Below are 26,307 nucleotides of genomic sequence, written 5' to 3'. Positions count from 1 at the left end.
TATGTCTAGTAGTTAGGGTGAGCCGTTGTGTACCTCGTCTGGGCTGGCAGCTTGGTAAACCCTACAGGTGTCCTCATAATGCTGCTCTGCCTCGGCCTGGTCCGTCACGCCGTTGGCCTCGTACGCGGGCGTCACATAGTGCACCAGGGCGATGGCCTTCACCGCCTCATGCACACGGCTGCTGATGGTCTTACGAACCTTAGTGGCTGCCGGAACTCTGGATGCTGGGAGGTCATGAGAGGGCTGTGGGGAGGAAGGTGCAGAAAATAAAAGTTAGCCGACTGAGTTGGAGCATCTGTCTACCTGCAAGGTTTTCAATAATTAGTAGAGCGTTTTTGAATAATAAACTTTTTTTTCTTCTTCTCAGCCATTGATTGACAAACAGTCATCACATAAATAAATGATTTGTGGGGAATATATACTGTAATGTATATATACAGTACATGTACCTGTGAGCTGCCTTATTCAGTAACTATGGCAACAAAGTATATGGAATATATGAGTTTTGTAGTGCTAAAACATAACACTTCTCTGAACTTACTCAGTTCTAAAACGACTACTAACCAAGTAATTTAACTAATCCTACCCTATTCATTCATACCATCCACAGAAAGTAAACACAACCAGGTGTGTAACAAAATAAGAAATATGAACAATTAGCTTTAGCATCTTGCTGCTGCTATTTTTAGGCTGGGGGTTGTGTTTCCACAGGGGTTAATGGTGGAGTCATTAAACTAGGGCAGGTCAGTGCTAGTGGGCTCTGGGGCTAGTGGCTAATCCGGTTTCCTTCTCCACTAACCTCTGGTGTCAAAGGGACAAAGAATGTCATTAGGGGTCAGGAAGCATTCAGCCAAATAATAATCACATAGCTGATATGCTGTCCAAAAGATATGCCCTAAAGACAAGGGTTGTTATTGGTTTTCACACAGAATTCTTTTGAGTTTTCAAGCATTGACTGTCTCACCAATTAGTAATTCATTGCCCACAGCCCATATGGACTGATGCAGAGCCACAGGTCTACATAGAGAGTTTGGCCATTGTCGTTTCTGTCAATGCGTCTCTATGTGCGCCACAACTAACTCAATATGGCTCGGTGGTGATGGTTATTGTTTACCTGTGTGTAGGCACTGAACACGTGGCTCTGCACCTCGTCCATGGAGTCCATTCCATAGGCCACCGTTCCAAGATGGAGGCGACGGAACACCATCTCATTCTGGGTAAGAGTCCCTGCATCAAACACACAACCACAATTTATACTATTTGTAACATTTCTACTGATCGTGGGGTTATATGCACTGGTGTCAGAAGTGTTGGAAGCGAGATGGTAGTGTTGGTGTTAAAATGATTATCATAATTTAAACATAGTGATTTTCATTCTATAGTACAGTCACACTATGATCTACAAGTCAAGTATCTTTCCATGCTGTCAGTGTCCTGACTGTCCTCACACTTTAAAAACCCCTCTCTCTGTAGCTAGTATTTCAGGATGACCTGAGAAGCCCCTACAGCACCTACATTAGACTGACCTTTGACGCCTAGGCCCCATCGCCCTGATCATGGACAGGCTTGCCCTAGCACTATCACAATGAACATAACCTTAGCAAATCTTCAACACTATCAACTCTCATACAACAGACTGACATGTTGGGGCAATGTCCTCTTCTGACTACTAAAGCAAGATACAGGCATTTGGCATTGTCTTATATTGTAGCACTAGCCACTACTCGTCCTGTGCACTACAACATTTAGTAGTTTTATGCAAACCTTATACTTTACTGTCATGTTTTATTACCATAGTTACATCTTATGTGAATTGACTAAGCTGACAGTTTATGGAGGCACTCTCACCTCTTAAGCTCAATACAGAGTCCACAGCCACACAGCCGTGATAGTCCGGCAGTCAATAATGACATATTTATGTCTATAAACCACAAAAGTAGCAGACCTGTTTTGTCAGTGAGCAGGTAGGAGATGCGTCCCAGTTGTTCAGGTATAGTGCTGGCCCTGACCACCGTACCAGGGATCTTAGAGTCTCTTCTGATCATCCAGCTGAACACCATCTTACCCATGTCCAGGTTCACACACAAGCTGGACACAAAGTTCACATTTTATTCATTTAATAAAATGTGGATATTAATGGGTTTATGTTGTCCATCAAACATGCATATAAGGATATGTAGAAACAATTAAGTAAGGATAGATTTTATGTAAATGTAAGCCTCAACTGAAAATACCAACTTTTGTTCTTAAACCTGCTGTTAAATGTTGTTAAATATGGATTTATTAATTGCTCATTTAAATGAAATAGAAAGTGTGTTAATCTCCTACCTGATGGGGACGATGTTGGAGAAAAGCAGCAGGAAGCGGAAGATCTGCAGATACCAACGGCCGGCAAAGTGTTGGAGGGCCACCATGACCAGAGACACCACCACCAAAGCCCCAAACAGGATCTTGGTTAAACAGTTCACTTCCAGGTCAAATAGGCCAACCTACAAGAGATGATAAATGAGAATGACATCAGGCAGTACACGTCAAAACACTCTAAACACAATATTATGGAACAACTGTTGAAATGTTATGATTATTTGAGTATTGGTAGCGGTTTATTTTACAGTACATAAATTGACCAGGGTATTTTCTTTTTTTAAGACCTTGAAAAAAGGTAACAAGACAGTAATAAACTATGAATTACAATGGAAACAGTACCGTAAAATAAAGTTCTACCAGAATATTTGCATGACTTTATGTACTAAAGGAAAGCGTCATGTGCAAGGTGTTTAACATTAATATACCTTGTGCCTTGGGTCTGAGGTGTTCATCACACTCCGGAGTTCCTTGCCTGTGTAAGTAACTACTCCTACCACAGTGCCTACAGAGACAGAACATTCAAGTAATGGACTGAAACTTTGAAAATGACAAGTCTCGAATCATAAACCATACAATATAATAAAGCATGTAGAAGACTTCCCTTGATGTGAATGCATGTTTTGAAATATATAACGACAGTAGTACATGATAGTTTGCCAATTTGCCAAATGACTACCATATGCTATATACAGTAGGTTAGACTCTGAAATCTCTATGTAGTGTTTTTTCCCTTTAGGGAAACGTTGTCTCTTATGGTTAACTACCCCTGAACTAGTTTTAAATGACCAAATGTCTGATTGCGCCGGTGTGTGTGTGTGTGTGTGTGTGTGTGTGTGGTGTGTAGGAGGACAAATCATCAGCACATCAAGCGTGGAGGAAGTAATGCCTCATCACGGCTCTAGGGATGGATGGAGGGAGAGGGATGGAGGAAGGGCTGGTACTGGTTCCTTCCATGTTTTAGCTGCTTCAGTGGAGAGAGAGAGAAAGAGCACACCACTGGGGGAGTTGGTATTTACCAGAGGCGATGACAGTGCTGGCCCAAAGGGTATTCTCAATACTGAGACTCTCATTGACTGGAGGGTCTCCATCCTCCTAAAGCACAGTGGACACAAAACACAGATGGAACATTACTCCATGAAAACAGAAAGTCTTTCATCAAAGTTCACTATATATGGTGGGAATTATCTTTATGCAAGTCTTAAACAAGAAAAGTAAAATATAATTGCCCAGGCCCTAACACTCACCCTGGTGAAAGTGCCAATAAAGTTGTGGATGTCAATGTTTGGTTCCTCTGCATACACATAGGATCTGATCTGGAGAAGATCCTGGAGGAGCAATCACAACATGGTCACTTATCAATAAGCGATAACAATTCCAAGAACATCACCCAAAAACATGAGATGTGGCATTACTTTACTAAATCTTTCTGCAGTCAGTGCAGTGCAGTGCCAACATCGTGTTCTACTAAAAGATAGATCAGCCATCTGGTCTGGTGACTCACAGCAGCAGTGGGCAGTCTCTGAGTACAGGCCACTGGGTGGCGTAGTTTCCAGTCCGTCTCTCCGTCCAGTTGGTCAGTACGCAGGAAGCAGGAGCCTAGAACAAGGCAGAAGTGAGGAAAATAACTGATCCAGAATGGAGTCACAGAAACCTCTAGGGGGCACCGTTGTGTAGGCTTTAGAGATTGCAGAAGCATTCAGTTATAGGGCATCCATGGTACAAATAACTACATTCTGTCCATCTAAAAAATGAAATGTGTTACCCTATGTAAATAATGATAATATAAAAACGTGTCAATTTTGTCACATGCGTCAACTTCTAGCATTCTTTTATTTGGTGCATCCTTCATCCCCTCTATCTTTCAACATAAACATATCTTACCAAATGACTTACTGCAAAATAGTACTCAAATATATGAATGGTGCCCAACTGCACATTACTCTGGGGATCAACAAGAAAGTGAAGAGGTATCCATGCCAACCCAACCCTCATCCCCCCACAGCCTCCAGTAACCCCAGTTCCTCCTGGTCTGCGTCATCCTGCCTGCCTGTCTATAGATGAGAACACTGGGCCTAGCTAGCCTCTTCATAATTGACCTAATGGCCTCCATGTGTCAGAGAGATAACCAACTAACCACTCTTTCCAGTAAAATAAACATGTTGTTTTTCCTCCCCCCACAGGAAAGCACAACCACAACCAAGCATGCTTCATCTAGTTTGTGTTACTCCAAATCAAGATTATAAAAGTGTAAGGTTGTCGTACTCCAAATGTTTTATCTCACATTTCCGATGGATCCTAACAGCTGCTAGTTATCGATGGTGGTGTACTTGTTTAGAAAACAACAAGCCTGTTGGAGATGGCATTGTTTTGCATGGGAGCAATTCATTCTGTTTCTGTCACCACTCTTTCAAATCTCATCCAATTCCACATTTGTTTATTCAGATTAGGCTCAGTCTTTGTACCTTGGTTCCCCAGTTTTCTCTTTGCATTTTATATGTTCTTTCTATTCTACACTTTGCCTGTATTGGTGATTTTCCTTAGGAACTAACTTGCAATTTAAAAGACAAAAATGGTCGGGGAAATGAATGGACCATGCTTCTTCTGTCTTCTACCACAACCCGTCCCCCCCAACCACCACTTTGAACGATAGCCTACTGGACCCAATTACAATTTAGACATTGTTGCACTTCCTGTCCTGGCTCTAGGCTAATCCCTTCACCTCACCACCCTTTTTAAACATGCCATTACCCTAACTATCCTGTTTTGGAGATTTGAATGAATGACCAGCAGATGTTTACCATTTCTTTCAGAGGTCCTTAAGAAGATCATGTCAGCAGGAACTCGCTGGTTCTACAAAGAAAAGACAGAAATAAAGAAAAACACAACTTCAACTTGCATCCTGTTCTTCTAACCCCCCCTCTATAACTGTAGACGTTCAGAATTTGCTTTAATGTGCTACATTACCTGCATTCAGCTAGTCACAATAATAATCCCTGCAGCAAATCATCCAGCCTTACCCTGAATAGGAGCCTGACCAGGCTTTACACTCTGTTTGACCCAGACTCCACTGTGACTGAGTCCTGGTCAGAGTAATTGGAAGATGAATTCTCAACACTATTTAAGTTGACAGATTTCAAAACATTGAGTTGGACATTGATTATTTTAAGTGGTCGATGGGTTTAATAAAGATTCACTGTGGCACTTCAGATCCATGCGGTGGTACACATTTTGAATGTTATTTTAAAAAAAAAAATGTTTTAACAAATTTCAAATCAGAAGATCATAACAATTCAGATTTCGATTTACTTTCAATGTCTCCTCAGTCATGGATAAAAAATATCAAATTTATAAAGAGAACAACATGTGTGACCTATCCTTCAAAGACTCCCAGAATCCACTCTTTCTACAGTAGCCAGTAAAAAATACTGTTAGGAGTTGGAATGTCTATTAGAATTACTTAATACTTACTGATACTTTTAACAACATAGTGGCGGCAGGTAGCCTAGCGGTTAGAGCATTGGGCCAATAACTGAAAGGTTGCTAACTCGAATCCCCAAGCTACAAGGTGAAAAATCTTTTGAAGTGCCCTTGAGCAAGGCACTTAACCCTAATTGCTCCAAGGTCCCTGTTGATAATGGCTGACCCTGGCCATGACCCCACTCTCAGGGGGAGTTGGAATATGCAAAAAAATATTTCAATTTCACACATGCGTATAAAACATACTTGTACATGTCTGAAATAGGACAAATATAACCTAACAAATTATATTTTATTATAATGTTACCAGTGATGATGCCATTTGTGATGCTAATTTGAATGGCACAATTGATTGCATTGTTTTAACTTTCCCACATGGATATGCCTACTTAATGGCATTTTAAGTGAACTATCTGGTAAGAATGCATTGGTATTTTCTGGGTGGTCTATATCCTACTAATCTCGGCTAACCCAGAACTTTAATCTTGCGTAATTGGTCAGATGCTCGTTTAAGTTCTGGGTCCATACGTGTTAAGAGAAGAGATAGAAAACAACGAGCAGAACAGGAATGAAGAGCTCCACCCTCTCTCTTTGCAAGTTACGGGCAAGTCTTTGGGCCAAATGTCCCCTTTCCTTCCAAAATTCGAAAGATGCTAACACTTGCAAAATCGTGATTTGTCCAAATAACCAGTGACGAAAAACCCAAGCACTGGAACTAATGCTGCCGATCTCACACATCCCGTTTTATCATGACAGATCTACAGTACCATTTATGTAGCCTGTCCACGAGAGATTAATATCCTACAAGTGTTGCTTCAATTTTTTGTCAATATCATCAATAATCCAAATGTCAAATGTTTGGTTTTCTGATCCAATTAAGTTCATTTAAAGTTTGTGTCAGTTACGTCTGCATTGAGCTTGACAGACTCAAGCTCAGAAACATTGATCACAAGATTACAAAATCTTTAACTCCTTTCACCTCAAGTCACCAGTCTAGCAGATTAACAGACCAATCATTATTTGTCATATTTGGCAACTTTGCTATCCTGGTATGTAGTAGGCCTAATTCATTGATGCAGTCGAGGCGAAATCTACGAAGTGATTCAAACCTTTTCCACGATTATAAGGTCTCCAACTTGAATGCCACTACTTTTCACCTTCACAGTGCCTGAAATAAAAACAAACGTAAAATGAATATTCAATAAGCGTTTTCAGATTGCAGAATGTTGAGTTGACTAAATTCAGTGTGAAAATCATAATGGTATTGTGGTTAGATCAGAAATTAAGGATGAATGTTGTTTTATGGACATTCCATTCCTCTTAGGAGGGGAAGAATAGAGTAAAACAACCCAAACAAGTAAAAATCTAAAACATCCATGTAAACATTCACATGGCTCACACAGGTTTTTTATTGAAGTGCGACATCCTGGTACCATTAACGTCATTCAAAGACACTTAAAACCCTAGTCTTCATTCTCCCTACTTCTCTTCTCATGGCCCATACATACAGAAACACTATTCAGCTCACTGTTTACGCCAAACTGTCTCCTCCAGGTTACCTTGCAAATGTAGACAACTGTTGTTATAGATTTCCTTCCACTAAATGTGGGGGGAAAGTAATTTTCCATGTAGGCCTTCAGATCTGAAAGAATGTTGGGAGGGTGGGGGGGTTGAGCCTTTTCTCTCATTCCATTTGGAATGAACAGGCAAAATTGTTTGGAGCGGGTCACTAACCCTTGACCTTTGCAGTGACCTCAGGCTTTTGCATATGTAATACATTAATATTGTTATGCATTTAGGTTTATTGGGCTTGAAAACCCATTCTGTTTCACTTATTTTTATTATCTGAGTTTAGTCTACTTTATACACAAATCTGCTAACACAAACTAAACTTTCCCAATAAGCTTCAGAAATAATTGGACAGAAGTCAAAATACTGAGGAGAAAGAAACTACTTTAAAATTATGAATCATACATTCCTACAGGATGACGCAAAAATCCTTGGTGGACGACTGACATCAAAACATAAATTAACAGCATGTTTTGCTCTTGATAAAGTAGCTACTTTCTCAAAGCAAAACAATCTACAGGCATTTAATGCCATTATCTCTCTCACCCTGTGCAACAAGACAGGCCACTGGGACCACTATCATGGAAGCAACCATTTATTGTGTTTATTGATAAAACAAGCTGCCAGATCAAAGGGGAAAAGTGATGGAAACCGCAAGAGGTCTCCAGGTTTTTATTGCTAGTAGCACTTTATTCCAAGCCCTCTTATGTGTACACTTTTACATCCCTGCTTTGAATTAGCCATCACTCCCCTCCCACCCAGGACCCACTCCCCTCCCACCCAGGACCCACTCCCCTCCCACCCAGGACCCACTCCCCTCCCACCCAGGACCCACTCCCCTGTCAGCTTAGACAGGACCGGACCAAGCTCATACAGTTAACTGGACTGGAGACCAGGGTTGGGGTTAATTCCACAAATTCAATTAAATTCCCTCTCCCAGGAAATTCCATTTCATACAAATTCCAGGTCACTCTTTGCATTCAGAGATAATTCAAATCCTCTCAATTTCAATCTTAGGTAAATTCCAATAATTAAATTCCCAATTCAATATTATCGCCAACAATTCCACAAATTCCAATTAAATTCCCTCCGGCTTTCAGGCTGATCATGTCACTGTTCAGACTGCCTCACTATATGGGAAATATAGAAATACAAGTTAAAATAAATCTTTCAATCAACTTTTGATTCTAAATGCATTAATTCCATTCACTGGGAAATCCAATTCAAATCAATTCCAAAGATTAAATGTGTTTACAATTCAATTCCAATTCAAACAGTCCAAACAGTCTAAAACCAATACAATTTCAATTCCATAACATGAAGATTGTTGAAATTCGAATTCAAGAATTTAACTGGAATTTCAAATTCAATTTGAATAGACCCCAACTCTATTAGAGACACCAACTAATCAGGTACTTGTATTATACTGAATAGACGCATCAGAAAACTACTGTAGGTCATTAATTGGTTGGAGTGGTTACTTTGGATCTGTTTATAAACATATTTATGTTGTTGTTTATTCTTCTTATTGGGTACCAATTGCAAACAAACCCTTACCTCTTATTGAGAGCTTGCTATATATCTGTGAATTCACTTCTTTGTCTCGACAATAACATCTGATCTCTTCAACTGCTTCTCTCATAATGGTAATAATCAAAACAATTCCCTGAAATACAAAAATATAAGACAAACCTTCTACATGTGTAAAATTACAAATTAGAACAAGTATCTTGTTTTTAGCAAGTGATTGGTGGATCATGTGAATACTTGATGCTACATTACTTTGACAAAATGCTACACTGCTTACCAAAGGAACCCAGTAGGTGTACAGAGCACCTAGCCTGAGCTCATTGACAAACTGAGAACAGGCCAGGAGCAGAAAGTACAAGTTGAAAAAGTACTTGAACTGATTAAACAGCACCTGAGAAAACAAAACAGAACAATATGATTTCACATAAATCAGCCAACCACAAATATGTACGTACATTAGGGGCATTATAATATATGCACGTGACAAGATATTGATCACTAAGGGTTCAGTTGAGACAAAAATAAGCTTATAGTTTCAGACATATCCACACACAAACTCTAATATACAGTCAAAACCAGTCAAAAGTTTGGACACACCTACTCATTCAAGTTTTTTTTTAAGTTTTTTAAAACTATTTTCTACATTGTAGAATAAAAGTGAAGACATCAAAACTATGAAATAACACATATGGAATCATGTAGTAACCCAAAAAGTGTTAAACAAATCAAAATATATTCTATATTTGAGATTCTTCAAAGTAGCCAACCTTTGCCTTGATGACAGCTTTGCACACTCTTGGCATTCTCTCAAACAGCTTCATGAGGAATGCTTTTCCAACAGTCTTGAAGGAGTTCCCACATATGCTGAGCACTTGTTGGCTGCACTCTGCGGTCCAACTCATCCAAAACCATCTCAATTGGGTTGAGGTCGGGTGATGGTGGAGGCCAGGTCATCTGATGCCAGCTCTGTTACTTGAACTCTGTGAAGCATTAATGTGCGCTGCAATCTGAGTTGCAGTTAACTCTATTGAACGTATCCTCTGCAGCAGAGGTAACTCTGGGTCTTCCTTTCCTGTGGCTGTCCTCAAGAGACCCAGTTTCATCATAGTGCAAGGTGGTTTTTGCAACTGCACTTGAAGAAATGTTCTTGACATTTTCTGCATTGACTGACCATCATGTCTTAAAGTAATGATGGACTGTCGTTTCTCTTTGTTTATTTCAGATGTTCTTGCCATAATATGGACTTGGTCTTTTACCAAATAGGGCTATCTTCTGTATACCACCCCTACCTTGTCACAACACAACTGATTGGCTCAAACGCATTAAGAAGGAAAGAAATCCCACAACTTTTAACAAGGCACACATGTTAATTTAAATGCATTCCAGGTGACTATCTCATGAAGCTGGTTGAGAGAATGCCAAGAGTGTGCAAAATTGTCATCAAGACAAAGGGTGGCTACTTTGAAGAATTTGTTTAACATTTTTTGGGTTACTTCATGATTCCATATGTTATTTCATAGTTTTGATGTCTTCACTTTTATTCTAAAATGTAGAAAATAGTAAAAATAAAGAAAAAACGGGAATGAGTAAGTGTGTCCAAACTTTTGACTGGTACTGTATACATGATATATCTCAACACAGACGGACATTAACTTTTCCAGTGCCACCCACAGTCAAGTATAGATTTAACAGTCACACATAGCTGAATTTCATTACCACCAATGTCCAAGATTACTACAAAGGGAAAGTTTGTGTTCTCTCATTGCTACTGTGAGTCATTTCCTCAACTACTGACAGGTGACAGTGAACACTCACACAACAAGAATAATGTGTTGATTTGAGAATGTGTGAATTTGCAATGCAAAAAAGGACTGGTCTTCTTGTTTTTGCTACTTTTAATGCATGACTTAATATCCAAAAAAGGCACAATGTTTAAGACTAGATAATGTCTGAAAACCAAATTCATATGAAAATTGGGCTCAGAAAATCAGAAAGTTAAAAAAGAAAGTTCCTTACTATTCTTTCCGTGGTTTAGTTTTAATTGGAGACTCAACAACTACAGTAGAGGCACACTAGTCTATACGGCACAGGCTAACATGAGTGCTCATTTGATTAGAATCAGTGTCCACCAACCAACTATTCGAATCTATGGGGTCAGCTCTACTGCTCACTCTCCACTTTGCCACTAAACCGCTAACTCCACTTTGCCACTAAACCAATAACTCCAATTTGCCACTAAACCAATAACTCCAATTTGCCATTAAACCAATAACTCCACTTTGCCACTAAACTAATTCCGGCTTGTTGTGTTGTGAATGAGGAGCAGATGACGGTTGCTTGGTTGACCCGGAGTACCCGACACTCACCCCTGGGAGGAAGGTGAAGAAGTTGTACTTCTGGTTGTTAATGACGTTCCGGGGGTACCTCTGCTCCCTCTTCTCTGGGTGGCCCAGCCACACCGTCCGCGGCCGGAAGTCCCCCATGCCGCAGCACCTCGACCACGGGCAGCACCTGAGGAACACCAGTGTAGTTCATCATTAGGGCTGGTTTCCTGGATGCAGGTTAAGCTTACTCCTAGACCTGTACATCACAAAGAGTCTCAGGGTAGTGCAGATGTAGGATCAGTCTTGCCTTTTTAATCATAATGAGTATATGGACAGATCAACACTCCTACTCTGAGATGCTTTTGAACACTGGCCCTAGACTAAAAAAGAATGCTCAATGAAGAAATTCCAATACAATGCTTTTTAGTCCATGACTAGGAATAATCTGTGTCCGGGAAACTGTCCCTTTTAGAGTTTCTCTCACTGAAATGCCACCACAATAATATGTAAATACTACAATTGAAGTCAGAAGTTTACATACACCTTAGCCAAATACATTTAAACTCAGTTTTTCACAACTCCTGACATCTAATCCTTGCAAAAAGTCCCTGTCTAAGGTCAGTCAGGATCACCACTTTATTTTAAGAATGTGAAATGTCAGAATAAGAGAGAACGATTTCTTTCAGCTTTAATTTCTTTCATCACATTCCCAGTTAGTCAGCAGTTTACATACATTCAATTAGTATTTGGTAGCATTGTCTTTAAATTGTTTAACTTGGGTCAAACGTTTCGGGTAACCATCCATAAGCTTCCCACAATAAGTTGGGTGAATTTTGGCCCATTCCTCCTAACAGAGCTGGTGTAATTGAGTCAGGTTTGTATGCCTCCTTGCTTGCACACGCTTTTTCAGTTCTGCCGACAAATTTTCGATAGATGAGGTCAGGGCTTTGTGATGGCCACTCCAATACCTTGACTTTGTTGTCTTAAGCCATTTGCCACAACTTTGGAAGTATGCTTGGGGTCATTGTCCATTTGGAAGACCCATTTGCAACCAAGCTTTAACTTCTATTTTTGTTTCACCAGACCAGAGGACATTTCTCCAAAATGTACAATCGTTGTCCCCATGTGCAGTTGCAAACCGTAGTCTGGCTTTTTATTGGCGGTTTTGGGGCAGTGGCTTCTTCCTTGCTGAGCGGTCTTTCAGGTTATGTCGATATAGGACTCATTTTACTGGGGATGGGGATACAGATAATTTTGTACCCGTTTCCTCCAGCATCTTCACAAGGTCCTTTGCTGTTATTCTGGGATTGATTTGCACTTCTCGCACCAAAGTACGTTCATCTCTAGGAGACAGAACTCGTCTCCTTCCTGAGCGGTATGACAGCTGCGTGGTCCCATAGTGTTTATACTTGCGTACTATTGTTTGTACAGATGAACGTGGTACCTTCAGGCATTTGGAAATTGCTCCCAAAGATGAACCATACTTGGAGGTCTACAATATTTTTCTGAGGTCTTGGCTGATTTCTTTTGCTTTTCCCATGATGTCAAGCAAAGAAGCACTGAGTTTGAAGGTAGGCCTTGAAATACATCCACAGCTACACCTCCAATTGACTCAAATTATGTCAATTAGCCTATCAGAGGCTTCTAAAGCCATCACATCATTTTCTGGAATTTTCCAAGCTGTTTAAAGGCACAGTCAACTTAGTGTACGTAAACTTCTGACCCACTGGAATTGTGATTCAGTGAATGATAAGTGAAATAATCTGTCTGTAAACAATTGTTAGAAAAATGACTTGTGTCATGCACAAAGTAGATGTCCTAACTGATTTGCTAAAACTATAGTTTGTTAACAAGAAATCTGTGGAGTGGTTGAAAAATGGGTTTTAATGACTCCAACCTAACTGTATGTAAACTTCCAACTTCAACTGTATGTTTCCTACGGTGGTGTGGATGGCTTCAGTCAAGCAATAGGGACATAGAGGTGGGTCCTGAGTCAGTAAATATTGGCATCATGTGTTAGGCAGCAAGGCCCTAGTTTCATACACCCTTCTCAAACAAAATATTCCACTTCATCTAAGCAAGCAGCCAGCAGGTAACCTAACCTTATGGCTTACCATGTGTCATAATGGTCAGATCAAATATTGTATATATATTCTAAATACTAATTACTTGGATAATGAATCACTAACTGTGGATGAAGTGAGAAATTGAACCCCTTCTAATTCCCAAAATAGGAAGCTGTGTTCAAACTAGGGCTGACTGCTTGCTACAAATTGGATGAATGCAGCACCTAATTTTTTAAAGATATCCAGTATAATGAAGTTACCCATTCAGATGTGCGAGACAACAACTTCAGAAAAGTCCCCTCTGTATTGGAGTTAGGTGAAAGCATGCATGCCAAATTGATTCATATTGAAATAAAATAAGACATACTGCTCACTTTCACAAAAGATGGAATATGTGAACCAATGAGGTTTACATTAAGAAGTCAAGCTACAGTAGGCCTACTTTATTTCACAAAGGAAATATTACATTTCAAGAACACATATGGAGGCTCCTCCAATGAAAGGGAGGACCATCCCCCTTAGTGAATTTCATAAAATAAAAATAGTGAAACATTAAAAAGTTTTCCTTTTTAGATAAAACTATACTAAATATATTTGACCATTTTTAGGGCCTTCCTTTGACACCGCCTGGTATAGAGGTCCTGGATGTCAGGAAGCTTGGCCCCGGTGATGTACTGGGCTGTACCCACTACTCTCTGTAGTGCCTTGCGGTCGGAGGCCGAGCAGTTGCCATACCAGGCAGTGATGCAACCCGTCAGGATGCTCTCGATGGTGCAGCTGTAGAACCTTTTGAGGATCTGAGGACCCATGCCAAATATTTTCAGTCTCCTGAGGGGGAATAGATTTTGTCGTGTCCTCTTCACGACTGTCTTGGTGTGCTTGGACCATGTTAGTTTGTTGGTCGCCAAGGAACTTGAAGCTCTCAACCTGCTCCACTACAGCCCTGTCGACGAGAATGGGGGCATTCTCGGTCCTCATTTTCCTGTAGTCCACAATCATCTCTTTGTCTTGATCACATTGAGGGAGAGGTTGTTGTCCTTGCACCACACGGTCAGGTCATTGACCTCCTCCCTATAGGCTGTCTCGTCGTTGTCGGTGATCAGGCCTACTTCTGTTGTGTCATCGGCAAACTTAATGATGGTGTTGGAGTCGTGCCTGGCCGTGCAGTCATAAGTGAATAGGGAATACAGGAGGGGACTGAGCACGCACCCCTGAGGGACCCCCGTGCTGAGGATCAGCGTGGCGGATGTGTTGTTACCTACCCTTACCAACTGCTTGATGCTGACTGTACTGCATGATTGTAGTGGGTTTACTAATGTGTTTGTTCTAATAAGAGTGTAATGTAACAAAACCTGAAAAAGTCAAGGGGAAATGAAGGCTATTCTATGCGAGAAATTGCCAAGAAACTGAAGATCGCTACTCCTTTCTACTCCCTTCACAGGAGTAGTACACAGCGTTGTATGAGATCTTCAGTTTCTTAGCAATTTCTCGCATGGAATAGCCTTCATTTCTCAGAACAAGAATAGACTGACGAGTTTCAGAAGAAAGATCTTTGTTTCTGGCCATTTTGAGCCTGTAATTGAACCCACAAATGGGCCTCTGTATGCCTATGTAGATATACGATAAAAAATCAGCCGTTTCCAGCTACAATAGTAATTTACAACATTAACAATGTCTACACTGTATTTCTGATCAGTTTGATGTTATTTTAAATGGACAAAAAAAGTTTATTTTCTTTCAAAAACAAGGAAATTTCTAAGTGACCCCAAACCTTTGAACAGTAGTATATATCACACACACACACACACACACACACAACACCTGCTCTTTCCATGACAGACTGACCAGGTGAATCCAGGTGAAAGCTTTGATCCCTTAGTGATGTCACTTGTTAAATCCACCAATTTAGGCTGTTCTGAGGGCAAAAGGGGGTGGGTGCACTCAATATTAGCAAGGTGTTCTTAATGTTTTGTATACTCTGTGTACACTGAACAAAAATTTAACCCAACAATTTCAACGATTTTACTGAGTTACAGTTCATAAGGAAATCAGTCAATTGAAATAAATGCATTAAGTATTAGTTACTCAGTATTAGGAGGTGTTCCTAATGTTTGGTATACTTAGTGTATATTGTTGCTTATCTTAACAGAGCCAACTCATTTGCAATTAATTTAAATCTTAACATTGAAATGCTCTGACAAGCACCATCTCTGAGATTGACTCTTCAAATCATATTGTTTTGGTCACACACACATTTAGCAGATGTTATTGTGGATGTAGCAAAATGCTTCCTGCCTGAGGGGATGATTGGGTACATGAGAGGTGAATAGGGGATGCCCAGACAGGTGTGTAGCCTAGACTTGGGTGGCCTGCATTATGTTTTACTTTAACATTTGTGCAAATTTATGAGGGCAATATTATCATTGCATATCATATCAGGAAATAATAATTATTATATATAAAATGCACTGTGTAATAATAAGTCACATCATCCATATTATGTGTCTATCGATAGATAGTCATGGTTGTTTGCTGTCCCCTAAACCAGGGTTTCCCAAACTTGGTCCTGGGGCCCCCCATGGGTGCATGTTTTGTTTTTTGCCTTAGCATTACACAGCTGGTTCAAATAACCAACTCATCATCAAGTTTAGATTATTTGAATCAGCTGTGTAGTGCTTGGGCAAAAAAACTAAACGTGCAAGGGGCTTGCCCCAGGGCCGAGTTTGGGAAACCCTTCCCTAAACAAGTGCTGATTCTTATAGTAAGGCCTGCCCTGTTTGGGCTGGTTCAACGCAATGACACAAATAATGTCAGTCAACCATGCCACACTACCCCACCTTATCTTGAAGCATAATGCGTAGGGTGTTGTTTTTTTTGTCGGTCTATATGGCAATCTAGTCCCATGGATACTTAAACAATAGGCGATTAATATTGTACTAGCATCGACAGGACGGACAGCACCCGGAACAAGGATGGCTAATACATATTTCCCTAAACAAGCCCGTCAATTGTTCAGTTAGAAAATAGGTTCGTTTCATCTTGAACGTTTAGAATATACGGTTACAATTGAGATATTCGTCTGCGGGTTTTGAAAACAACTCGTGTTATCAGCCATCGAGCTAAATTACAGTCTAACGTCGTCGTTCTTAACATTTACAGTGTATACAACTTATTTTTTGTTCTTACCCATTCCTGTTTTTATTGTCGTGTCTTTTTTTGTCTCTCACTGGTTGCAAAGCAATATTGTCCGTCATTCCTGCAGCCCCAGTTGACGGTGACGCCAGACGAAGTCCACCTCGCTGTCTCTGCGTTCTGGGCGGAGGCTTTTTTGTGTGTCAGTGGCTGTTTTGGGCTTGCTTCAGCTAGTGGCTTGGCTCTTCATCATAGCTGATTCCATTTCGCTTTATCAAATATGTTAGAATTGGTGTGATGAAATAGTATTTAAAAATATGAACCTATAGGTTATGGCCTATAACATACAAATCTTCAATGGTTTAACATTTTTAGTTTTTTTCCCATTCCAACAGGCCTAGGGGCTTGTCCAGAATAATGCACTGATCAGATAACTTTAACCCAGTAGCCTATGTATGCTCCATCTTGCTCTCCATTTCAAGAGACACAAATTCGATTAGGATACTGGGGGGGGGGGCATTTTTGAATAGACTGCTAGTTGGATGGAGATGCAAATTAATTTAGTTGGATGCAAATTGACTTGGGCGCAAACATTCATTACTGGTACAAGTGAGATCAGCGACTAAACCAACAACTCCAAGTGTGTGATCAGAAGGAATCGAGATGGAAATCAGGGGTGTGCACGATGCAAATCAAAGAAAAGTAGCAAGAACAGACCCACGTAATCCACAAAGTGCATGCCCTGACAGAACAGACACAATTTTGTCAGGACTGTAACGAACTCTTCATAGACAGAACTAAAGAGATTAACTTCATACAATGAAATCAAAACTGCAACATCACATGGTTCAGAATAATTCATGGCATGGGGACAGAAAACAGAACGCAAACCAAAGTTGGAAAAGTCACCCTGATTTTTATTTTCACAAGACCAGAAAGTAACATTTAGGTGACAAGGAAACAAAAGGAAATAAGACATTTACATTGTAAACAAGCCTAAACAGGCTCAACATTTCTTAAATTGTAGAGACAACATCAAAGCAGTTCTGACATGATTAGATTTTATAAACAAGGCACAACTTGGTAAATGCATTTTAAATGGGGAATGTACAACAGTATTCTAGAGTTCATCTGCGCATTGAGTTGTGCAAAGAGTCCAGTGATACATTCATTACTTACAACTCTGTAGAGAGGAATGAAAGCATATCATTGCTTACTCAGAATGTATCAGAGTGAATATACCTTTGAAGGTAGGTGGAGGAAAAACAAATATGTAAATGAGGTAGCTCTGGCATGACACGCGATATAAATTAACAAAGTTTAAGATTCAACAGTTGATAAAAGAATGTTTAGTAGATTTGCACGTTCAATCAATGGAGAGAAGTATTGAAATATGTCACTTAACAAGGGTAGCAATTGAGTGAAATATTGAGTCAAATTCTGAAGTCAACATTTCCAAGTCCTCAAACAAAGTAAGAAAAGATGACAAATCAGTGATGTGCCTTCCCTAATATGACCACCAAGGTAAACAAAGTCAAGCTGGATGGTTTTGAAATGTAGCCATCAAAATTATAAGCTTACCAAAATGTGAAGAAATTTAAAGTGCAGGTATGATTGAGAGAATTCTGCTTTATATGGTTGTCCCCCAAATTGCATCATATTACACATATATGGTGCACTACCTTCAGCCAGTGCAAAAGTAGTGCACTAGGGAATACCGTGTCATTTAAAACACACCCATATCCTTCAGAAAACAACCCACCGAAAGACACAGAAGCTCTGCTGGTTGACAAAGGTTAATGGAAGCAAAAATAACAAAACAATAATGAACAGATCTTTGTCAAATGTGAGTGGGGGAAAAAAGCACTTCCAGAAACAGCACAGTATGCTACATGGACAAACAGTATCAGTCAAAACAGACAAAAAGAACCATTACAATCTTGTGGTGCTTAAAAAAAAAAGACAATAGAGCAACAATTCCAATTCTAGCTAGGCACTTGGTATGAGGTTTTCAGTTTTAGAGAGAAAGGCAAAGAAATGACTGTCTCAACATGTGTAACGTATCTGGAAAAATGATTAACCTCCAAAATGGACAACTGAGCAAATCAGTAGGCCTATCTGGATCAAACAAAAGTACATGACACCTGCCAGAACGCTCTCAGTAGACCACCTCAGAGCATCTCCAAACAATTCCCTCAAACATCGGGAGAAATTGTTGGCCATTACATAAACTTCCTAAAAATGTATTGCACACAATAGGAGGAGTGCCAAATAGTTATGTACTGTGCAGAGGAATCAGAATAACTACTTGTTTATCTGCACGAAAACAATGGTGTACACAGTCATAAACTGAAGATTTTCTAACACTAGACAAAATCATTCAAAGTACAGGATCTTCCATCAGGGAGGGAGACATTCTGAATCAAAGCAGTTTCAGGTAAGCCAGACATTCAACTTCTGGAAACAAGACTAAAAAGGTGCCTCACAGAAATACCCGCATATATTGAGAAAAAAAAATAAAACAAAAACAGTAAATACAACTACAGTAGTTATATCTAGTTCAACTAAATATAACACTTTTAAGGGATGAATTGTTCAAATGAAAGGTTATGGAAGAGCTGCATCATTTAATTTACTGAGAGTTCCAAATAGGCTTTGCAAAAAACAGAAATGTTCAGCAAGGGTTAAGGACTATCTCCTAAAAGTGTTGGAATAGCACATGTATATTGTACCTGGACATAGTGGCAAATTTTAGCCAACATTGCTACTATGAACATTCAAATCTGCACACAATCAATGGGGGAAAAATGAACAGATAAAACTGCCTTCTTCCATTTCAAAACTAGTTCACTGCAATTTTCCCTTCCTCCATGAAATGTGGGAACTGAGATTTGGCCACGCTCTCTGAGCCATTCTTCTCAATCTCTGCCATGGTGGCAGGCAGGCCAGAGTGGGACCCATCCATTTCCATCAGGCCTCCAGTCGAGCGGAACAGAGGACCACCGGCCAGGCTACCAGGCATACCACCATTTTGGATCACAGAGATCTCGTTAGTCTTCATGGACAAGCCGTTGGTGAAAGCAGCAGCATACTGGTTCCACAGAGACTGGTCGAAGTTCATTGGCTGAGGATCCAGTTCCTTGGGAGGTGGCATAACGTTGCCAGACTCTGAGCTCATGGCCATCAGGGCCATGGGGTTGTCCAGAGAGAGGCGCTGGCCACGCCTCACAGAGCTGTTCCACATGTGAGTTGTAACATGCACCTAAAACAAATATACATATTATAATACAAATCAAGAAAAAGTGCAAATGTTCATAAAAGCGTGATCCAGAATGGATTACTACAGAAAACTACTTAAAAATACCTCCTTTTTGTTGCATATACATTACAAAAGTATCATACCAGACCACAGAGTCTATGAAAGATGAAGGCTTTTATAGCATTTCTCTTCTATGAAAGAACCTTACCTTTAGGTTGCCTCTAGTGGTGAAGGCCCTGCCACAGACGGTGCAGCCGAAGGGCTTCTCTCCAGTGTGGGTCCTCTCATGGATCTGCAGGGCACTGGCAGAGGAGAAGTTTTTGCCACAGGAGTTACACAGGTGCTGCTTGCTGGATCTACGGGGAGCACTTGAGCTGTCCCGTGGCTGCCCTCCTGCTCCCTGGGGCATCTGGGAGCCAAATAGAGAGCTCATGCCCATGGAGCTCTCTGGGGGAATCTGCATCTCCAGTTGGACCAGACTGGAGGGCACCCTCATGAAAGGAGGCAAATGGCTGGGAGCTGTTGAGAAGGAGAAGATTCCAGTTAATAAACAATACTCCCAGATTACTCCCAGTCAACCTACACTTAAAACCCTAAAGAGAATGCCATTGATTTATAACAGCACATTCGAAACAAAGTTGTTTAAACACTTACCATACTCTCCATTAGTGAAGTACAGGCCAGGCTCTTCTTTTATGGTTTTTGGAGTGAAGCTGGGTGCCGTCAGGTCCAGAGCGCCATTGGACTCACTGGCATCCTGAGAGCCGCCGTCAGAGTCTGGTCTAGGCCTGTTCCGGGTGTAATCCTCAGGGAAGGCTAACTCGGGGGACTTTGACTTGCTGCTGCCCACATGGCTGTTGACTGGGGATGAGGAGTGGAAGGAGACAGAGTCTGAGACGGTGGGGCTGCGGCCGCTCTGGTACTCTTGCTCCCGGAGGCCCTCGGAGGCTGAGGTGGACTCTTTGGGAGGCACTCCATCGCTCTCTGAAGCGGTGCTGCTTTGGCGCTGCAGGTTGAGAGATGAGGTGAGGTTCTTCATGTGGTTCTCCAGTGCCGCTATGCTGGAGAACACAGAGGATGGAGGGGCCTGATGGGGTTGGTGCGGTTCCTCAGACACAGATGGTGGGAGAGAATCTGAAGTTTTGCTTGGCTTCTCCTGAGAGTCAAGCTCTGTGTATTGGTCTTCCATGCTCTCAAAGCCGTTGAAGTCCATGGACTTCTCGTCAGGCAGAGGGGAGTTCATTTCTTCAGAGGCCTCTAACTGAGTCTCTGGCATGGGGGTGTTGGGAATCTGGCCTCCCATGTGCATGCGGATGTGCTGCTGGAGAACCACAGCATTGGTGAACTTCTTCTGGCAGATGGGGCAGGAGTGTTGCATCTTGAGGGGCGTGTTGGCCCGATGGACACTGTAATGAGCTTTGAGGTTGCCCTTGGTGGAGAAGGCACGGCCGCAGATCTTACACTTGTAGGGCCGCTCACCCGTGTGTGTACGGTAATGCATCTTCAGGGAGCTTTGGCAGCTGAGCACTCGGTGGCAGATGTAGCACTCGTTTGGGTCATTGGTCCTCTTCTCCAGCCCATCCACCATCTGCTGTAATTTGGCTGTTTCAGAGCCTTCGTGGTCGCTGGGAGGGTCTTTGCTGTTCATGTGATGCAGCGCTCCCATTAGCTCATTAGATACCTGGTGGTGCTGATCAGAGCCCATTTCGTGATTGAACACGTTTGAGGAAATTGATGCTCCGTCACTTCCAGATGAAGCCGGTCTTTGGGAGAACCGGTCGCTCCTGAAACCTTCAAACGAAGGCTTGAATCCCTGAGGTGCTGATGGGTGGAAACCTGGAGATGGGATGCCAAGCATTGGCTTCATGTCCACCATGTTGGATTCTTCAATCGGCATTGACATGCCATACGGGATGCCGCTGCTGGTGGGAATGTTGTCAAGGTGTTCTGGCACAGGGTGTGGGTTCATCCTGATGTGAGGGTACTTCTCCTTGTGTCTCTGGAAATGCACTTTAAGGTTTCCTTTGGTTGTGAAGCGGTTTCCGCAGATGTTACATTTAAATGGTCTTTCTCCAGTGTGCGAGCGCAAATGGATCTGGAGCCCGCTGTCGTTACCAAAGGTTTTTCCACAGTACTTGCACTTATGCTTGTACATGCTGTCGCCACCAGACCCGTTTTTAGACTCAGGCATGTTTGGGATCTTGCTCTTTACTTTCTTAGAGGGATCCATCTCTGACGAGAGGCCAGTGAAGGGACTTTGAAAGGCCTTGTAGCCTGGTGATTGAGGCAGTAACACTGGTAGGTGGTTGGCCAGGTCTGGGAGCCCCTTCAACATATCGGCTTTGGAGGGCATTGGCCCCAGTCCTCCAGCCAGTGAGGTGGGGTTGCTGTTGGACTGGGGTAGTTTGCCCTGTTTGAGGGACTCTATCGAGAGACTCTGGCGGCTAGTCCTCTTACTGATCAGGGCTGCTGCAGCAGAGAGCTGCTGGGAGAGGTGAGCTCCTAGGGCTTTAAGAGGGTCAACTGATGCCCCTTTGGCCGAGTGGAGGCTCTGTGGAGCCATCATGGCCACCTGGATACGGATCTGCTCAGTCAGATGGATCTGTTGGATCTGCTGCTGCTGGAGAGCCACCAGCTGTTCCAGGATCATGGGGATAGCTTGCAAGGCCTCCTGGGAGGTCTGTGCAGACCTTCGGTTGTTCAAACCAACGTTCGATGAATGCTGAGTGACGGCCACTTTGGTGCCAGGCATGGACTCCAAGATGACATTTGAATCTTGGAGTTTGGATGAGGTCTGGCTCTGATGGTTACTCATTTCAGGCCTGGGATTGTCAGACATCTCTACCTGGTCTTGTTTGGGTGGTTGTTCCGCACCGTTTATTTTAGGTTCTTCCTCGTCATCCATCCTTTCCATAGACTCTGCATTGGACTTTGATAGAGAATTACTTCTGGGCTGGCAGTCCCTGTGGTCATTCTGGAAGTCACCAGGGGAGTCTCCTTGTGACACCTCTTCTGGTACTTCTCTCCCCTCGCCATCTTTCATGATGACTGCCTTGTGACTTTTAGTGCAATTATTCTGATGTTCGAGAAATTCAGCCTCATTGAAGAATTCAGCACAGCATTTGGTGCAGACCTTTGCTGTGTCCATTCGAAACCTCTTCGCCTCATTTCCAACCTCTTCAGTTTGACCATCTTGTAGAACCCCTGTAATGAAAATAAGTAGGGAAATCTCAGGTTAAAACCATTAAATAACAACCAACTAAAGTCAAGGTATAAATTAATTAGTCTGAATATAATTTAAGTCTTACAGTCTGTATATAATTTAAAGTCTGTATATCTGCATATAATTTAAATTCAATCAATTATTTATATACTTTAATTTCAGTCACACACAAATGCATTTTAAATATACTAAAGGTTGCATTCAAATACTGCAATAACTAATGGGCCTCATCTACAATAGAAATGCTGTGCTTTTGGTGGGCAAAGCTTGAATCAAAGTTTTACATTTATGAAAAGCATTTCATCAGATTTCCAGTCAATGCATTGCGAACATGAGGGTTTAGTGCAATTTGGGCTCAGTGCACAACTGGCCCAGCAGAGGGCAACATCTGGCTTGAGACAAAAACAGGGGCAACCTAATTTGGATGTAGAAACTGAAATGCATTCCTATAGCAATTATACTTCATTATAAGGATTGGCCAACATGTGAACCCATATCATATTGTGGGGGCCTGTAATAACCAGTCCGAATTTGCCACAATAATGAAAGTATCGGAAGTAAGGTATGAACTGCCCCAGAATCTGTTTTCAGCGTTAGAGAAGAGACACGTCATAGTTTCACTCATTGTCGACATCGCTAACGCACTGATACAGGGGCAGGTGAGGTGTGAACTATTAAACAATATAGTCTACATAACCGACACTTAAATGTAATTCACAACTAATTCTATATAAATGACATATGCTTATGCCCAGTCAGGACAATGTCTTCACACCAGTTGAATTGTCTTGAACTTTCACACCCAGAAAAGATCAGGGGATATCGCCCGCATTTCAACATCTCATTTACATGCAGTGTAAATTCGAGCAACTTCTAGGAAAATGGAACACGTGAACCGGTATCAATCCTAAAGTGATAATTTTAAGTGTGTCTGCCCACCCGAGGCAATTTAACAACCAGTCGCATACTCAAATGCTAATGTACTCGCCTGAGAGGGAGGGGAAGGGCGAGGGGGTGTAGACCGCCTGTCTGCATTCTTCCAACGCAATTGTTGCTGGATTTGCTAATCGCTCAGTGGGGAGGGTGAAAGTTGCAAATGGCATTGTAGGTAGACTATTCAGAATCCGTTCATTGTCAAAGAAGTTGCCAATGTTGCAGTGCATAATAACGCAGTAGGCAGCGGGAGGAGAACGTTACCTTATCAATCACTATGCAAAATGGGTCGATTATTACAAGCAGCAATGAACCCTCAACAACCCGCAAAATGGGGGAAAAACAAGTTTGAAGAAAAAAACTATTTCGATTTAAATCGGGATATGAAATTATTTCAAACAAAACAAAGATCAGAAAATATTGACTTCACAACGTGTCCCTCTAATCATATGACCACTTGGTGGCGCATAAATTCTATCAGATCACCTGGTCTTATAGTTCAATATGGCACGAGGTGAAACCACACAGGGGTTGCCAGTTAAAATGAGAGTACGTTGATACATTGTATCAAACAGAACATATAGCTATTCTCTGATCAAAGAACACATGCACTCTCCCACTCAAAGCGGTCTACGTGTAAGTTGCATTAGTAGGCGATAATCATTCATAAAAGGTGATGTTCATTACTATAGCAACACAAACCGCACCCCCAGCCCTTGCCTACAAATCGACCACTACGGGTCCGTCCATCCCCCACATATGTAGGAAAGAAAACAGTTATGCCTTAAACTGGGGGATTTATTGCTTTCAGGTCAACTTACTCCCGAGTCACATTTCATACTGTCCGACACCTTTATAAAAAAAAGCCACATAACACACTACATAAAATATTCCATATACACCTACCTAATGATGTAAAGCTACCTACAGAGCAAGTATATTAGTAGGCTATTCAGACACCACATGCAATAATATCTAAAACGAATGCCCTAAATAGATAGTTCAATTAAGCCTACATAAAACATTTTTTTTTTTAAAGATAACCAAACAACCAGATACGCATATCCTACTACAATAATCACGTTAGTGATATTCAGCCAGATATTCCTGTTTCGTATTCCATAGGTAACATTTAGGAAAATCAACTGAAGTTAAAGAAAAGTTAAAAGGCAATGTCGTTTAGAGTGACTTCTGGTTCACTGACAAAAACGAAATCGATTCATCAAATTGGTCAAACGTTTGCAATTAAGAAACTCATATGTAGTCTATTTTTGCAATAAACAAACAAAACAAAAAGAGTTGAGAACTTAAACAAACTCATAGGTTTATTCATGAAAAAGCGTGGTCGGTTCCAAGGGTCATGATCCAGCCAGGTCAACGTGCGAGGAGAAACAATGTATCACTTTCCAATTAGAATGTTGATATCTTGCAACATTGTATAAATATAACCCCGCGCGACTCTTTCTAAAAGTACTTTATCAGTACAAAAACTCACCCTTTTCTGACGAACCGGGCTCACCGGAATTAATTTGCTGTGGTTTAGCTTGCTTGCGCCTCGACATGGTGCAAACATCGGGAACAAACAGTAACACAATTTTCTTTCCTTCTTTACAAATTCTTCGTGTTGTAAAATTAGCTCCTCAAGTAGAAATGCGCATGTCAACGTAATTATTAGTATCAATAATGCATTGCGATGTATCATGGTCCTCTGACAGCTGATTGGCTCCAGTCCAAGTGCTTACACATTATTCAAATAGGGCCCATTGATGAGAAAAGCAGTGCCATAAGGGGGCGTGAGATGCGATACTAGTAGATAGAAGGTGATGGAGGGAGGGAGGGAGGTACAGGAGATACAGATCTAAACAGATCTAAACAGATCTAAACCTACCTTATCTGCCATACTTTATCTATGGAACTATTGTCACTTGGGTAATCATAATAATATCATTCAACTCCAAAAGTTTGTTTAGAGTACTCATTAGAAGAGTATATTTCATAATGTAGAACTTTTTTTATTTTATTATTCCCATGCAGACATGTTGGTTCATATTAATCTGTCCTTTTCTTCCAACATGCAGTCAAATATATTATTTCGGATCCATTAACCCTGCAAGCTATCCTTTGCGATGTGATCTAGTTGAGCTAAATATAAAATTATTGTGAAAATGTCCCCCAAAAAATGTATTAAGATCATTCGTTAAAGTATTAACATTATCATTTATTTTCATTGATTTACCAATTACTCCAATGGGCTCCCGAGTGGCGCAGCGGTCTAAATGAAAATCAAATCAATCTTTATTTGTCACATGCGCCGAATACAACAAGTGTAGACCTTACCGTGAAATGCTTACTTACAAGCCCTTAATCAACAGTGCAGTTCAAGAAGGCACTGCATCTCAGTGCTAGAGGCGTCACTACAGACCCTGG

The 26,307-nt window shown here is 41.2% G+C and overlaps 2 protein-coding genes across 3 annotated transcripts in view; both read right to left on the bottom strand.

Annotated features, from left to right (window-relative positions):
* Positions 1-16,674, bottom strand: part of LOC139557633 (probable phospholipid-transporting ATPase IIA) — a 34,289-nt gene extending 17,615 nt beyond the window's left edge. Inside the window, exons 1-15 of one of the 2 annotated variants that reach the window (XM_071372690.1) lie at positions 16,520-16,618; positions 15,179-15,248; positions 11,310-11,454; positions 9,221-9,334; positions 8,971-9,079; positions 6,954-7,012; positions 5,166-5,217; positions 3,869-3,963; positions 3,612-3,692; positions 3,384-3,459; positions 2,793-2,869; positions 2,329-2,489; positions 1,946-2,088; positions 1,115-1,227; positions 34-243 (exon numbers count right to left, since the gene is read on the bottom strand). In XM_071372690.1, coding sequence (XP_071228791.1) covers positions 34-243; positions 1,115-1,227; positions 1,946-2,088; positions 2,329-2,489; positions 2,793-2,869; positions 3,384-3,459; positions 3,612-3,692; positions 3,869-3,963; positions 5,166-5,217; positions 6,954-7,012; positions 8,971-9,079; positions 9,221-9,334; positions 11,310-11,454; positions 15,179-15,248; positions 16,520-16,523 — 1,509 coding nt within the window. In that variant the 5' untranslated portion in view covers positions 16,524-16,618. Of the gene's footprint in view, positions 1-33; positions 244-1,114; positions 1,228-1,945; positions 2,089-2,328; positions 2,490-2,792; positions 2,870-3,383; positions 3,460-3,611; positions 3,693-3,868; positions 3,964-5,165; positions 5,218-6,953; positions 7,013-8,970; positions 9,080-9,220; positions 9,335-11,309; positions 11,455-15,178; positions 15,249-16,519 lie in introns of both variants that reach the window. The other variant, XM_071372691.1, reaches the window with a different exon arrangement.
* A 682-nt stretch (positions 16,675-17,356) lies between these two features.
* Positions 17,357-25,549, bottom strand: LOC139557632 (sal-like protein 4). Its single transcript, XM_071372689.1, has 4 exons — positions 25,376-25,549; positions 20,379-22,928; positions 19,933-20,243; positions 17,357-19,727 (listed from the first exon to the last, which is right to left on the bottom strand). Exons 1-4 carry the CDS (start codon positions 25,440-25,442, stop codon positions 19,308-19,310), a joined length of 3,348 nt encoding a protein of 1,115 aa, XP_071228790.1. The 5' UTR covers positions 25,443-25,549; the 3' UTR covers positions 17,357-19,307.
* Positions 25,550-26,307: the final 758 nt, after the last annotated feature.

Source organism: Salvelinus alpinus, chromosome 28 (assembly GCF_045679555.1).
Source record: "Salvelinus alpinus chromosome 28, SLU_Salpinus.1, whole genome shotgun sequence".
In the NCBI taxonomy this organism is placed as follows: Eukaryota; Metazoa; Chordata; class Actinopteri; order Salmoniformes; family Salmonidae; genus Salvelinus; species Salvelinus alpinus.
The sequence above is the reverse complement of the archived record's forward strand: the minus strand, read 5'-3'. Positions and strand labels throughout refer to the sequence as shown.

Coding starts and splice junctions, on each gene's coding strand:
- LOC139557632 (XM_071372689.1), bottom strand. CDS start 25,442: ATGTCGAGGCGCAAGCAAGCTAAACCACAGCAAATTAATTCCGGTGAG. Junction 20,244..20,378: donor CTTCACTAATGGAGAGTATG/GTAAGTGTTTAA, acceptor CCTTCTCAACAG/CTCCCAGCCATTTGCCTCCT. Junction 19,728..19,932: donor CCACTAGAGGCAACCTAAAG/GTAAGGTTCTTT, acceptor TATTTGTTTTAG/GTGCATGTTACAACTCACAT.